At 39.4% G+C, this 15250-nt stretch overlaps 1 protein-coding gene across 2 annotated transcripts; it reads right to left on the reverse strand.

The window, feature by feature from the left end:
- Nucleotides 1-1218: 1218 nt before the first annotated feature.
- On the reverse strand, nucleotides 1219-14296 carry VDAC3 (voltage dependent anion channel 3). Of its 2 annotated transcripts, none has more exons than XM_037142484.2 (9): nucleotides 14030-14296; nucleotides 11600-11668; nucleotides 10439-10488; nucleotides 7740-7892; nucleotides 6318-6370; nucleotides 4698-4925; nucleotides 3056-3206; nucleotides 2202-2259; nucleotides 1219-1749 (listed from the first exon to the last, which is right to left on the reverse strand). In XM_037142484.2, the coding sequence occupies exons 2-9, from the start codon at nucleotides 11664-11666 to the stop codon at nucleotides 1658-1660; spliced, it is 852 nt and encodes a 283-aa protein (XP_036998379.1). In that variant the 5' UTR covers nucleotides 11667-11668; nucleotides 14030-14296; the 3' UTR covers nucleotides 1219-1657. The 2 variants fall into 2 exon arrangements, with proteins under 2 accessions (XP_036998379.1, XP_053515994.1); XM_053660019.1 differs by lacking the exon at nucleotides 14030-14296 and adding an exon at nucleotides 13311-13331.
- Between the last annotated feature and the right edge of the window lie 954 nt (nucleotides 14297-15250).

The raw sequence follows: 15250 nt of genomic DNA on the forward strand, positions 1-15250 counted from the left end.
CCCATTTAATTTAAACCATAACACAACTTCATCAGGTACATGGCCAACAAATTAGAGGTACATCTCCTCGGTGTTTCCTGTATTTCCTTATGACCCCTACCCTTAACAACACTAGACGGAACCGCCCCATAGCAACACTCCTCTAACACACGGCGGTTAGCCATCGACTCAAACGCCATATTCCTCTGCTCCAGACCAGAAAGAGGTGCCCACATGCAGCACAGGAGCACCCGTGTGAGCACCCATCCACTCTCACGCTGTGTGTCAAGCCCATCCAGTAAGACAGAGTTAACCAGATACAGGTGTCAACAGCACAGAATGAATGTCACTTCCCTCATTCCCTTTCCTTTCCTGTTACACTCTATCTCCAGTCATGGTGGTTCAACCCACCAGTGCAAAAAAAAAACACCACGAAGCAGATGTATATGAACAAACAAACAAAAGGGTTCTCTGTATGTCAAATTTGAAAGTATACTGTGAAACAAGATGTGCATTTTAATATCATATACAGGTATTTATGTAATTCCTAAAGACACTGAAAAGTATCTGCAAGGACATATATCGAACTTAGTGGTAGCAGAAGAAATAGGGTTTGGAGAAAAGAAGGGCAATTTTCTATTTTATCTATGTCTGAACTGACTGAATTTGCTGTAAACAGCACATATATTGTTTAAAATTTTTTTTTCAAAAGGAGTTCTACTTTTAAAAAGGAAGATGACTTACCATAAAGCCGTGATCATAGTCTACTATTTTTTTTCTAAACTGGTATTTCCATCCTTTGGCTATCATTTTTCTACACCTAGTAATGAAACATTTTCTGGAGGCTTGGGAGGAGCCACACAGGTGCCCTCTGCCGGCTTTGCCCCTCCTAGCTCCTCCTCCCTACAGTGCTTCCCCTCAATTGTACTCTTCCCTGGGCCAGTCTTTTCACCCCTCGCATCTCGCTTTTTCTCACAACTACCGACTGACACTCTATCCCACTGCTACAGGAAGTACCTCAACAGATGAGCTTCTGCCTAGTAGAACAACATTTAGTTTCACGCTTCAGCCTGAGTGCAGAGAAGCAAGGAGAGAGAGGTAAACTAAAATGAAAGGGATAGGCAATAGTATAGATATTTTAGACATACCACTTTAAGCATAAATCCATCTATGAAAGTATTTTTCAAAGCAAATCGCACCAAATATAAGCAAGCCACCACTATCAAGTCAGATGAGTGATTATTTTCAAATGTGATGGGTTTATTTTATTTTGTTCTGATGCAAAACCAAAGACTCCACTACAGCACAGAGATCAATATATTAAAAGGTCATGAAAAAGTCGTGTGGGACATGCAGGACGTGATATACAAACTGGAGGATCGGGTTATCTCCTTTACAACGTGACTCTACACTGTCGCTGAGGATCACATTTAAAATAACACTGCGGAACTGAACTGAAATGTGGCACAGGTATGACAACTCCCAGGCATGCCTTCCAGCACCTCCCTTGGGTGGACTCCTAATCTCTAGACTTCAGTGTGCGGGAGGATTACAATTCTTTGGAAGAATAAAAAGTTCACACTTTTGAAATTTCAGAGAAGAATTTTAAGGCCAAAACATAGTGGGTTCATTTCTCTTCGTCTCCAGGGAGAAATCTAATGCTTTATTCAAAACCTCATTAAGCTTCTAGTTCAAATCCCAACCCAACCTTGTGACCGCCTGCATTGAAGTTCTTTCCATCGATTAAAGCTGATAGGGTCAGTTTGACTCCTAGGAAGAAGAAAACACCACAATCACTTGTAACAACTATTACAATCGGATCTGCATTTTCTAGAAACAATGGGTGGAGCCAATGGCATGGATCACAGCTGGGTGTAAGAGTTACAAGCATACAGCTATTACTGAACTTAACACAGGGTTATCTGTAATCATCCAATCTATAATGAGTAAAGCATAATCATGGCAAAATTTATCTGGAATTCAGGTTAAGAATAATAAGTCATCAGCCAAACTTAAAAGCCAGAGTGACCAAATTATAGTTAGAAATACATAAAATGTTTTTAAGCAAAAGTACTTGATTTATTTTACTTTGTATGACCAAACAAATGTTACAAAATGATCTGAATAAGCCAACAGTGACTGTAGGTTGTTTTACAGGTTATTTTCATTATTGCTCTATCACCTTCCACCCTACCCCCACTATTATTAATTCCTTTACTTACCTGGTCGAAGAGTCTGAGTATAACCCAGTCCGATCAGGCTGGCATTATTTACTTTAGCCTAAGGTTAGAGGATGAAACAGAAACAGTAAGAAGACACTCTTTTAACTTGTAAGTCCAGTATGACCACTTCGCGCATCCAATTTCCAAAGCTAAAGCACCTTAGGGCCAATCTAGAATGCATGAAACTGAAAATGTAATTAATAAGAAGATGAATCTTTTCAGGGACCTTGAGAATGTAGGCTTAGAGGTCTCAAGCCAATATTTCTAAGACACCCTGCAGCCAAGTATCCCTGTGAACTGAACTCCCTGAGATACCAGTTCACAACCTCTGACAGTGGCTAGAACATGGACTCTGGTGAGGGACAGACCTGGCTCAAATCTTGGCACTGCTGCTTAATTGTGCGACCTTGGGTAAGCTACCTGACCTAAGCCTCAGTTCCCTCATCTGTAAAATGAGGATGAAGATACTACCCACCACCTATGGTAGTTGTGAGGATTAAATGAGATAATACATGTAAAGTCCTTAGCACAGTATCTGAAATTTAAGAGCCCAATCAGTGTTATTGAGAGTTACTAAAACCAACAGGAAGAGTAATCAAATCCCATGAATTTACAGATAAGAAAATTTGGGGGCCAAAAAGAAAAAATGACTTGAGAAAGTCAGACAGCCACACACAGGAGGAACTAGGACTGGAACCCAGTTTCCTGACTTCAAGTGTAATACTCCTTACACTACACAATGACTAGCTCATTAAAGTTAATGAAGAACACGCCAACTACAACCACACCACAGCTTTCATCAATAACTCGGGTAAAAGCCTAAGAGCAGACACCATCTGGGAGCACATCCTTACAGAGAGAGAAGTTCTACAATCCAACTTGTATTTAGCAGCGATGCCGAAACGGGTGTTGTTACTGCCAGCTGTCCAGGCAAGGTTTATTGATGTTTCAATCTTCTCATTAACCTTCTGGTAGATAGACCCTCCAAATTCAGTGCCATCATTCCTGTTTTCATGGTGTAAGAAAAAGTCATAAACTTCTAATTTGTACCACTGTTAACAATATGGAGACAAATTCTAAAACTATCAGAACAAGGTATCACTTTGCAACTATAGATTTCAGCAAACTTCTGGCATGAATGATTTCCAACAAAATAAGGAACTAAATCTAGTCATGTAATATAACCACCTTTTTTTTTTTTTAAGATTTCATTTATTTACTTTTAGAGAGAGGGGAAGGGAAGGAGAAAGAGTGGGAGAGAAACATCAGTGTGTGGTTGCCTCTCATGTGTCCCCTACTGGAGACCTGGCTTGCAACCGAGGCATGTGTCCTGATGGGGGAACTGAACCAGCGACCCTTTTCTTCACAGGCCTGTGCTCAATCCACTGAGCTAACCAGCTAGGGCTTTAACCGCCTTATTAAAATGCAGTTAACACTCGATTCATTTACTTGGCTTCTCCACATGACATAAACTTCTTATTCACAATTAAGTTATGCACAAAGGCAGGCACCTCAGGTAAATATGACCTATAGTCTGAGATGTTCACACATTTTATAAACTTCAATAAAGATCCCACAGAAATATACACATAGGGGCACAAATATGGGAAGAATACCAATTTTGGATTTCATTTAAAACAGAGTCCTAGAATTAGAAAGCACCCTCCCTATAAAACCTAGTGGCACTGCTCCAGAGAAGTACCTAAACTGCTTCAAAGCATCCTAGAAGTCAGTCCCTGAGTTTTCATGGTTTTCCTGATGAACACTTTTTTCATCAATTGTAATGCCACTGCCTATATACCACTGTGTAACTTTATTTTAGTCAGTGTAAGTAGATTAGAATGTCTAGTGAAGAGAGACAGGGAACACTTCAGAAACACATAGCTCATCCTTTGCTTTCTCTTCATGGTAGTAGCAATGCCTAGTAGCCCACGACATAAAATTTAAAAGTTCAAATTCATTTCACCAACGGGTTGCAGCCTACAGAATGGAACCCAGAACTGCTTTGAGGATCTGCTACTTCTGACCAAAGGTCAGTGAAAACCTCTGGGGAATTATAGGGGATGTTCCAGAATGCTCAGGTCAATTAGGCAGTTGTTCTTCACACTCCAAACAGACCTACTTCCAAACACTGCCAAGCTGTGTAGGGCACCAGAGAAAACTGGAACATCTCCAACGGATCCCTTATATTAGGAGGTGACCCATGGCCTGGGCTCTCTCCATCTCAATGCTTCTTCTACAGATTCTAGAACTTCAAAGAGTTTGGGGTAGAGGCTGAGAAGCCAGTAACTACCAGCAACACAGCACAACACATTAAGTGCACTAATCTCTGGCAATGTTTTGCTGACTATAAAAACAGTGCAGTGAGGTCAGATGTCCTCCAAAGCATATTAAATGCAATTACTATCACTTCTAACCTTCTCAACATGCTAATGGCTACCAACTTTTTGGGCGACTGTACTGGCACTAAAGAAGGAATCAGTTGTAAATACTCACACGTGAGTGTGCAGCTGGAAGTCTGCAGCCTTGTATCCCAGGGCGAAGTTATTCTGTGACAGTTTGGATTTGGCCGTGTCAAAACTCATCTGATAGCCAGCAAGCCAACCTTCTAAGGCTAATACAGCCCAGCCATAGATGGTTGGGCCAGAAAAATCTATGTCAACATTACTGCCAAGACTGAAACAATCCCTTTTATAGGAGGCCTTCAATTTCCCACTCTTCTTTCTGTGAAAAACAAATACAATACAATGTAAACAATGCAAGTTTCTACTACTGTCCAGCAATCTTTAGGGTACGATCCCCTCTTTCCCTCAGTGGTAGATGGCACACATATAGCAAAAATGTTTCAAATGACTTAGCATTAGAAATATATGTACTATTTTTACCTATTCCTCACTATAAGGTCAAATGATAGGGTATTTCATGATTTCTTGAAAGTATGAACAAAGGTATAAAAAGGAATAAGGTATTTCATTACCAATTAATAATGTGAATGATAAGCCAAATTTCTTTTAATATTTCCAAATGCCCAAATGCTACAAAAGGTAACAACACCCAAACCACTTCATTTTTAACTTGTTACCCTATCATGGATAGAAATTTACTTTTTTCTTTAAAGGTACCACTCTTTGGTAAGCATATTTATTTTCCTTAGGATGTCTTCTCTGTGTTAGACAGATGGAAGAATGTGTGCATTTTTGAAGGACAATACTGAAATTCGTTCTTAATAATCCTTTTCTATTCCAAGCAGGCCTCTTTGAGAGAATATGTGTCCTGCACATAACTAAAGTTATGGCAGGAAGGACACACCTGTTGTTACAGCTAAGAAATGATACTCTGCCTTTATCTAGCACCTTTGTCCTTCTGATAGCCTTGGCCCATGATAGGCAGATAAGAAACATCATCATCTCCATTTTTTAGAAAAAAACGAAGAAGAAATGTTGGGAGGAATTATACAGGATAAGAAAGTTAAGTCAATAGCAGAACTACTTGTTATAATGTTCTACAGCCGGGAGATTTACATTGTTTTCTTAAGAATCTCTCAGCAAAATACCACATCCATGAATTTTTAAAAAAGCTTAAGATATATTTAATCTCAAACCCTTCTGGTTACTAAACATTTTTACTATGTGCCTCTCTGGACTAGATTTATGTTTTTGTTCATCTGATCAATCTTTTTTTAAGATTTATTTATTTATATATTTATAGAGGGGGGGAGGGAGAAAGAGGGGGAGAGAGAGGGGAGGGGGAGAGAAAGACAGGGAGAGGAAACATCAGTGTGTGGTTGCCTCTTGCACACCCTCACTAGGGACCTGGCCTCCAACCCAAGCATATGCCTTGACTGGGAATCAAACCAGAGATCCTTTGGTTTGCAGGCAGGCACTCAATCCACTGAGCTACACCACCAGGGCTTTGTGATCAATTTTCAAATAAAAATTTTACCTGCCTCAAGGGAGTCTTCTTTTTCTTTTCTCTTTACTGCACACACAAGGTTTCTCATACCCCTTACAGCAACCTCCTCAGCTCTTCTGCATCAAAACTTTTTATTTCAACTCCCTATCCTAAACCTCCTTATAGGCTAAAACACATTTCAGAAATCATGGTTTGGATAATTACCCTGTGTTCGGTACAAATATGGTATCAAGGGTAAGTTTCAACCCTTCAGCCAACTGAAAAATAAAGATTTAAAATTAATAATTAATAACTTTTGATTCTTATTTTGACTCAATAAACCAATTCTAAAGTTTTCTAAAACTTCCTCTCTAATACAAAAGTCATTAAAGAAAGACAAATATTATATTTAATAAATAACCTCTTCCCCCTCCCCCTCCCCCGAGGCTTCATCATCATCATGATTCTTTCCCCCCAAAACAGGTTAAACTATAAAGGTCAAATTCTCTTCCAGACAGTAACATAAATCACAATTCAAAAACAACAAAATCCCAACACAACTAAATAGTATTGATATTCTCTTAAAATTTATTGGTTAGTTAAGACAAACTGATTATTTAACAAGCCAACTTATTTATTCAGCTGTCCATTTATATTACCTATATGTGGTAATGTGCATGTAGACAGACCTTGAAACACAGTGCCCTATATATAGTAACCCTGACAAATACCTGATAGATTTTCTCTTGAAAAACATTATAGAATTTTAGGACATTTTTCTGTGGAGCTGATTTTTCAATGTTTACAAGACAAAATTAAAACTAAATCATTGCAAATAGTTTGGTCTACCCAGAAGAGAGGCTCAGATGTATTGGGTTGACCAAAAGGTGTGTTTAGTGTTCTGGGTAAAAGACACATTTTTCATTTTCAACAATAACTTTATTGATTTGGATATTCTGAATATGTTGGCTATTTCCTGCTATTAGCTTCTAGTGGGCACAGGCCAGGGATGCTGCTAAACACCTTCCAATGCATAAGACAGTCCCAGAGCAAAGCGTTATTTGGCCAAAATGCCAATAGTACCAAGAAACTTGACAAACCACTTTGACACATTCAATTAATCACAGCACCTTCTCCATACACTGCACAAATCCCTTTTTTGCATTTCAGTTGCAATTTTACCTTTCTTGAAATAATAAAGAATATGCCAAAAATATTGCGTTACCTTCTTCCACCTTCAATATTAAAATGGCTGCACAAAAATTCACCACTTTTGGTAAGTTTTTAAAAAAATACAGGCTGATATGACAGCTGTCACAATACAATTTAACAAAATTGTTTTAAATGAAGTTACAGACAACTAAGCACTATTAGAGCCATCATATAGGAAAACCTAAAACATTTTGGCCAACCCAATATAAGAGTAAGCAGAAAAATTCAGAATAAAGATGAAGAGTGATAATTCTGTAGTCACAAACCCTTACTTTCTAAAAACAGAAGACATACCAAAGAAGGCCATGTACAAAGAGAAAATATGGCTACTGGATAGGTTGTAAGATTTCGCTCAGGTTACCTTTTGGGGTTTGTTCATCATCTTATCTGCAAGATAAATTTAACATACAAATAACTTCTAATGCTTTCTTTTACCTTATTCTCCCAAGAGATTTCTGTTCCAAGAGTATTGTCTGTGTTCCATTTTTGGGTGAAGGTAAGTCCATAGTTACAGACCTTATATTTGGTCTCTAGGTTGCCTGAAGCTTTCCCTGTATCAGTATAAGCATGACCAGAAGTAGAAAATTCCTAAGCAATAAAAAAATAACTACTTTAAAGGGAGCCCGTCAAACAGAAAAAGATCATTTCAGAAAGCAGTGTTCAGTGCGCCACACGCAGTACGATTTACGTTTCCCCGCAGCCCTCCTCTACAGCAACTCAGCGCCTGCTTTCCTTCTCTCTTATCTCTAATTTGTTAACCAGTTTTAGATCTCTCCACTACTCCACCTCTCTTACTAGTGTTTTTTGTTTCACATTCTCTTACTAAATGGAAATCTTAAATTCTCTCCTTTAAAAGAAATATCTTAACTGAAAAGAAGTGCCTTCACTAAAAAAGCAAAATAGAGAACCTTGAACATTTTACTTTCATGGCCTAAAAAAGATGATCAGTTCTCTGTCATCATTTAAGCCATTAGTTAATTTTAAAGTCCTTAAAAATTCCCAAATCAGAGGACTCACTAGCCTCCCTCCTCCCTTTTAATAAGGTCAGAACTCTATCACAATAAAATATACAATATAAATGTACAATTTTAAGTGTAAAGTTCAGTGGCATTTAATACATTCACTGTTAAGAAAACTTTATTACTTTTGTCCATAAAACTAGCTATAAAACTTTAAGCACAATTTTATTATTTGAAAATGTCTATCCATTTTTTTAATGAATGCAAAGTCATAATTTATCCTTTCTCCCTTCTCCACCTATCTTTTTAAAGTGCTTTCTATCAAAGAGTTACTATGAGTGCCTTAAAATAGCTACTCCTCCTGACTTAGATGTCATTTCAGTCATATGACAATAAGCTATTAGAAAAAGATATCCTTCTAGGGGGAAGCAAACAGCCAACACCTGTCACTGACAATCTATGAACTGTCAAGAAAAACCCATTCTGACAGGCCCTGTTTTTAAAGAACATTTCTGAAATGCTGCCAGACTTGATCAGTTACATTTCACTGCCTGCAATATGAACCCTTCCTTTACCAAATACCCTGCTCACTAACTTTGGTTCTAGGCTGATGAAACAACTGGAAAACTCTGATCTGTTTATCAACACCACACAGAAAGTTTTCAAAGAGAATATCATGCTGCACACTTAGGGCAAGGCCTTAGTGAGAAATGATAAAAACCTAACCATGTTTAACAGTTCACACAATTAGTTAATTTGAATGGCGCATTCTTCTAGTTTCTAGTAGCTCCAACTACCCAGTGCTTTATTTTTTACATTTACCTTTCACACACTTGAAAGTACAGCAAATATAAACCTTAATTTTGGTGCTCAAAATCAAGGTAAAAGAGTAGTCTATTTTTCTTCCTTTTTACCATCATTTCTTAGTTTGAAGCTTTGTCAAAAGTCTAAAATACCAGAGACATGAATCTCAAGAGAAGGGTGCTATTTTTCTAAGTTCAGTTCCAAGCTTATAATCGCTTTTGTCTAATTTCATAATTAGATCAAACACTGCAAAATACATTTACAACATGCACATAACATCTACAGCTCTACGTTAAATGCTAGAAAGCAACAAAACAATCTTTAAAATGTTACTGTTAAATAGATGACATAAAATAAAAATATCAAAGAGCAATAAATTTGGGGCAGTGGATGTAATTTATCATCAATCAGTACCAGAGACCAAAAGCAGCCATAAAACGAGCACACAAATATGCTTTGTTTTTCTTACCATCTGAGTGAATATTCCCACCACAGCAGCATGAAAGGGAGATAAAATTTTAGTTGACGGTTTTTGCAACACAAACCTGACTTGAGCAAATTCTGAAACACTACTCAAGAGTATAATATTTCCATTTTAACAGAACGATATAGAGTATCCCCATCCTAGTAGGACAGCTGCATATGTATTTATTCATCATGAGAAGACCCAGGGAAAGAATGACAGTGACAAACCATGATTATACCAAGTATGAGACAAAATACCGAGTATGAGACAAAGTACCGTAAGAATTCCACATTCCTCCTACCCTTCTAATTAAATCATTATACCTAGAAATAAAATTTGCACTGGTTTGAATAAGTAATACCAAAAAAGATGCAGCCAATAAGGAGAAATCAGAAAATGAAGTGAATGTATGGTTAATTTAGTTGCTCAAACTTACTGAGTAAAAACTCTGGTTAATGATGCTTTGAAAAATATGTACATGTATCTGACTATATTCTTAATTTCCAGTAAAAAAAGACTTTATGAACATCAATAAAAACTGTAAACTAATTTCTATGTGCATTTTATTTCTACATTTGCTTCAATTAATCATGAAGGGACAGACTAAAATTAATTTGTTCTTGTAAAAGGGTGACAAAACTTGCATGAACCCAATACAATGAAGGTCAAGTTTTCGGTGCCACATTTGTGAAGAAGACATGACAACATGGCATACACTATAAGGCCTACGTGGTGAGTGAGGATTCTCACTGAAATCTGAGAGTGAGATGAAGCTGTAGGGAGGAGGGAGCAGAGTCCAAAGTATGCTGCTTCACATACCTAGGCTAAACGCTGATTTTTAAACAGGTTCCTTTCAGTTAATCAGGCTACATCTACAGGCCACAGAAAATATATTGGGTACTTACCACTCCACTACATGACTTGGTTCTCAGGTCGATTTTGACCATGCCAAACCCTAGATGCACACACAAAAACACAGTAACTTACAAAATGTGACATTCACTCCAATTTTTGCAACTTAGAAACTATGAAAATAGTCCATAGTACCTTCCATATGGAAAATAGACAGTGTTTACCTTAGGTGAGAGTTTCAAGAGAAACTGAATTATAATGAAATAACTTAAGCTAATTTTTAACCCTCTCAAAATACTAAACATGCGTTAGAATGGTAAATTTAAGAACAAGTGATAAAGGAATATGTACTATTCTGAGAACTAGAATTATTGTGAATCAAAGTACCCGCTGAGCTAAAGCCAGCCCATGAGAACTAGAATTATTAAAAAATACCATGCATATACATATACAGCTTAAAGTATACCCAATTAACATTACTAGTTAATAAAAAAATGTGACCCTGGCTGGTGTAGCTCAGTGGATTGAGCGCAGGTCTGCGAACCAGAGGATCGCGGTTCAATTCCCAGTCAGGGCACATGCCTGGGTTGCAAGCCAGTTCCCTGCAGGCCATTTCCCAGCAGGGGACGCACTAGAGGCAACCATACATTGATGTTTCTCTCCCTCTCTCCTTCCCCGCTAAAGATAAATAAATAAATAAATAAATAAATAAATAAATAAATAAATATTTAAAAAATTAATAAAAAATGTGTACAACACAATAAGTTTAAAGACTAAACCTTAAAAACTAAAAATAAATGTCTATCTGGATAAAAAAAATGTTACTGCAAAGTGGTCAAAAGCTGTGTCTTCACTCCCACAAAAATAAGGCCATTATTTGGAGAAGGAAAAATGCACCCCTACATTAAAGGTCACCAGGGCTAGCCAGAGAGGTATACATATTACAGATTTACATTATTTGGTCTCACAGGTAATATTAACTATGAGTGTGTGTGTGTGTGTGTGTGTGTGTGTACATATACACACACAATTGTTTGTAAAGCCTGGGGGACTCAACCTCTAAAATATGAAGTCTAACAACCTGTTAACAGCTATCCCCTTAAACCTTGTGAGACACATTAATGTTGACTTAACCTCATTTTACTAGCACAGTATAACAGGCATTCAATATTAACCCATAAACAAAATTGAACACTTAACAAAACCATACTTACCATATCCTTTGTTGAAGACATCCTTGGCAGCCTTTCCTAGGTCACAGTAAGTTGGTGTGTTACACATATCTTATCGAGAAAAATGGGGACAATGGAATAAAAATAACCATTTAGTATTTATTCACCCTTTGTCCTTCTACTATTTAGTGCTGTGAGAAGAGGTTTTCTCTTCCTTTGTATCATTAAAGCTTATACCCTAATGCAAGCAAAGCTGAGAAGGCATCCTGTTCCTTTAAAAGGAGCTTTCCCAAAAAGAATAAAAGGGTTTTTCCCAGGGAAGTCCAGAGGTCATCTTCACGATTCCATTTCAAAGAAAAGAAATTTCCCACAGGCTGAAGGAGAAATGTGTTAATTTAACCTTCTTGCTTTAAGAAAAGGAAAATTTACATTTGAAAAACATTTCTTGGGCTGTTGTAAAGCCAAAGAGCTCTATTAGGCAACAAGGCAAATTTGTTAAGGAACTGTACAGCTTTTTAATGCAGCTTAAACAGATGCATTAAAAAATCTTCAGGGTTAACGTTTTTACCACTCTGAAATTTAGCTCTTAATTGTTAAGAATTACCATACTAATTGAAATGTATTCACTTATCCAGAACATGCCCTCTCTCAAAGCTGGTCTTAAAATAAAGTGCTATACCTATTAACCAGAAATATGATAAATTAATTCTACCTCCAGTAATCTGCTTCCCCCAAATTGCTGTACACTCTAAAGTTAAAGCCTTCAAAATCCCAAGGTGCCTTGACTTTTCCTCTTGCCTTATATCCAGCTTTTCCGCTGACACTATGGCTCTCACATGGAAATTCTCAGTTCTGTTAACACTGCTGAAGATGCCATTCCTTTGCCCTCTTTGGGTGACGGGAAATCTCCTACAGCGGGCCAAAAGCCATGTGCAACCAATTGCAGAACCACCTGAGGCAGCCTCATTAGCCCAAATCACTACACCAGAAAATTCCAGAGCACCAGCTAACCCTTATAATTACTATGTCTGAACTACCTACACATGCAAACGAATGTGTACTTATATTTAGCCTAGGTCTTAATCTGGCCTTCCGCTAAATTTCTGCCTAAACCATCATACCTGAACATACCATACACTTATGATGCACCTCTTAATTGTGAATTCATTAAAATTTTGTTTCTTTACCTAAGCCTGTCAAATATGGCATTATATGTTAAGGGAACAGTGTAATACACCCCCCCCCCAGACACGGTTAGAGGGAAAGAGTACATAAAAGATGAAAAGGGTCGGGATAAGTGTACTGACTCATACCATAATAAAACCTTATTCTAAGTCACAAGGTTTCAGAGTTCACATCCAGAGCAATTATTTGACAACCAGTTCCTTGTATTCAAATGATCAATTCTATACATTTTACACTTTGCCAGCTGCAATCTGATATTACTTTTTATTATCACAACTGATGCTGGTATCTGTTGAAATTTCACCAGAAGACCATAATTTGGGAAGTTAAGTACAGAAAAGCAGGCACTATACATCCAAATAAAAATGTTGAGGCTTTACAGTCTGATTTTTTACCTCCTGATGAAAGAACAAGTGCACTTAAGTGTTGAGAAACATCCATCTAGGGACTCATGACAATCTTTCGGTATTCTGCCTTCTTTTCGAAAACCACTGCCAGACACTTTGCAAAAGTCGTGCAGCTGTTTTAGTTTACTAACTGACCTCAGTTCTGCCTGGTTCAAGCTTACTTTTCCAGGCCCACGACTCCGATTGGACACGACACGCACCACACGCACGACTGGTATGATCAAGCAAAAAATCGAAAAGACATAGAGACTTCACGTTACTCGAGAGTGAAGCTATCATCACGTGTTTCTATTAGCTCTACAAAATGCACTTGTTGTTTAAGCCATGCACAACGTACCGAGGTTGCATTAGATGCAAACGGGGGAAGGGAGGGCGTTAACTAGGTAATACTACTTTACTCAATAACCACAGTCAGTAAAGACCCTGATTTGTTCCTCATCTCTCCTATTTAACTTGCACGTACAGCGTCCTCCCTTCGACGGTGAGTGGGAAGGGCTCCCCTGATGCTGAACAACAATTCCTGAGGGGAAGCTGGGGGCGGGGAGTGGGTTAGGGGTTCGAGGCCCCAACTTCTCCAGAAACCAACCTCCTCTCTGGCTGACCCCTAGAAAGAAACAAAGTCCCGAGGGCACAAGGAGGGAAGATCGCGGCTCGGCGCTCCCAGCGCCGCCTGCCCCACCGCCGCGGCGGCTCCATCACCTGAAGCGGCCAGGGGAGCAAGGACCCTTTTGCCGTCGGCGGCCCGGCCCGCCGCGCCCCGTTGGGCTGCTCTCTCCCTCCCGACCTCTCCGATAGACCTGCCGGTCCTCGGACCCCAATGTGGGTGGTGACAGACAGCCCGAGCACCCCCCAGCCGGCCCGCGGACTCGGCCCTCCTCACCTCCACCCAGAGAGCAAGTACTCCGCTAGGGCAACGCTGAAGGTCTTCTTCAACCAACGCCGTCCGCGCCTGCGCGGCCTTACTTCCCTGCGGCGCCTGCGCGCCCCTGCCTCCCTCCGCAACGCGTAAGCGCCGTGGTGTCACACCGGGGTCGCGCGCCCCGGAGGGGCGTGCGGAGAGGGACAGCTGGAGCGAACCCACACCACCAACTGTCTGGCCGGGTGTGCGCGCGTGCGCGGCAGAGCCCGGCACGCAGGTGCTCGGGGCAGGGATTGACTGCAGGCCGGAGAAGCCTGGGGGAATCGCACCTTTATTCCAGAAGGAGCTTGCTCTCGCGAGAATGCTGGGAGGTTACTAGTTACTGTTGTCTTGGAAGGGGCGGTGGGGAAGGCGGGCGGAGAGGAGGTGCTGGTGGGTGCAATGGCCTGGCACGTCTGGCCCTGGCCTTTTCATTCCCTGACGGATGCCTTGCAGAGCTTTATGGAAAAGTCAACGACTGAATAAAATTCAAGAATGTGACCCATAAGTCATCTCACCTTAAGGATGAGAAAACACGGACCCCAAGGGATGTGAGTGACGTCATGTATTCAAGACACACTGGCAGCCATAGGTAGATGATAATTCAAAGGCGGAGAGAGGGAGGGAAATCTCTTCTTTAGAGAAGAATACCAGCTAATAAATGTAGAAGAAATTGTGGAAATATTGTAGAAAATTATCACTTTGGAACCACCAACAAATGATTCAGGCAAAAAATTAACGATGCAGAATGGTTGAGGATATTTATGCCGTTTCAAAGTATCACCATCAGATTACTTACTAAAGAGAAAAGAGAACCTTCACATTGAAGAAATCAGACTGACATCATGCGCTCCCTGATGTGATGCACAGAGGAGAGAACGATAATTATTCTTGCCAAAAGTATGCAATTTGTCTCTGTTCGTGAGGAAACAAATTGAGGGGCATTCTGCAAAACAACTGCCTGGTCTCTTTAAACATGTAAATTTCATAAAAGAAAAAAAAAGACTATTGAACTGTTCTAGATTAAGCCCCAATTGTACCCTGGATAAAAAACAACAACAAACCCTGGCTATTGAGAAACATTATTGGAGCAATTTGAATGTAGAGTACATTAGAATTGCAACAATGTGAAATTTTCTGAGAACAATAACTGTATCTTGGTCGACAGGGCATTGGGTTTAGGAGATATATACTAAAGTACTT

The sequence above is a fragment of the Artibeus jamaicensis genome, unplaced genomic scaffold (assembly GCF_021234435.1).
Source record: "Artibeus jamaicensis isolate MK-2021 breed Jamaican fruit bat unplaced genomic scaffold, CSHL_Jam_final scaffold_833, whole genome shotgun sequence".
Classification (NCBI taxonomy): Eukaryota; Metazoa; Chordata; class Mammalia; order Chiroptera; family Phyllostomidae; genus Artibeus; species Artibeus jamaicensis.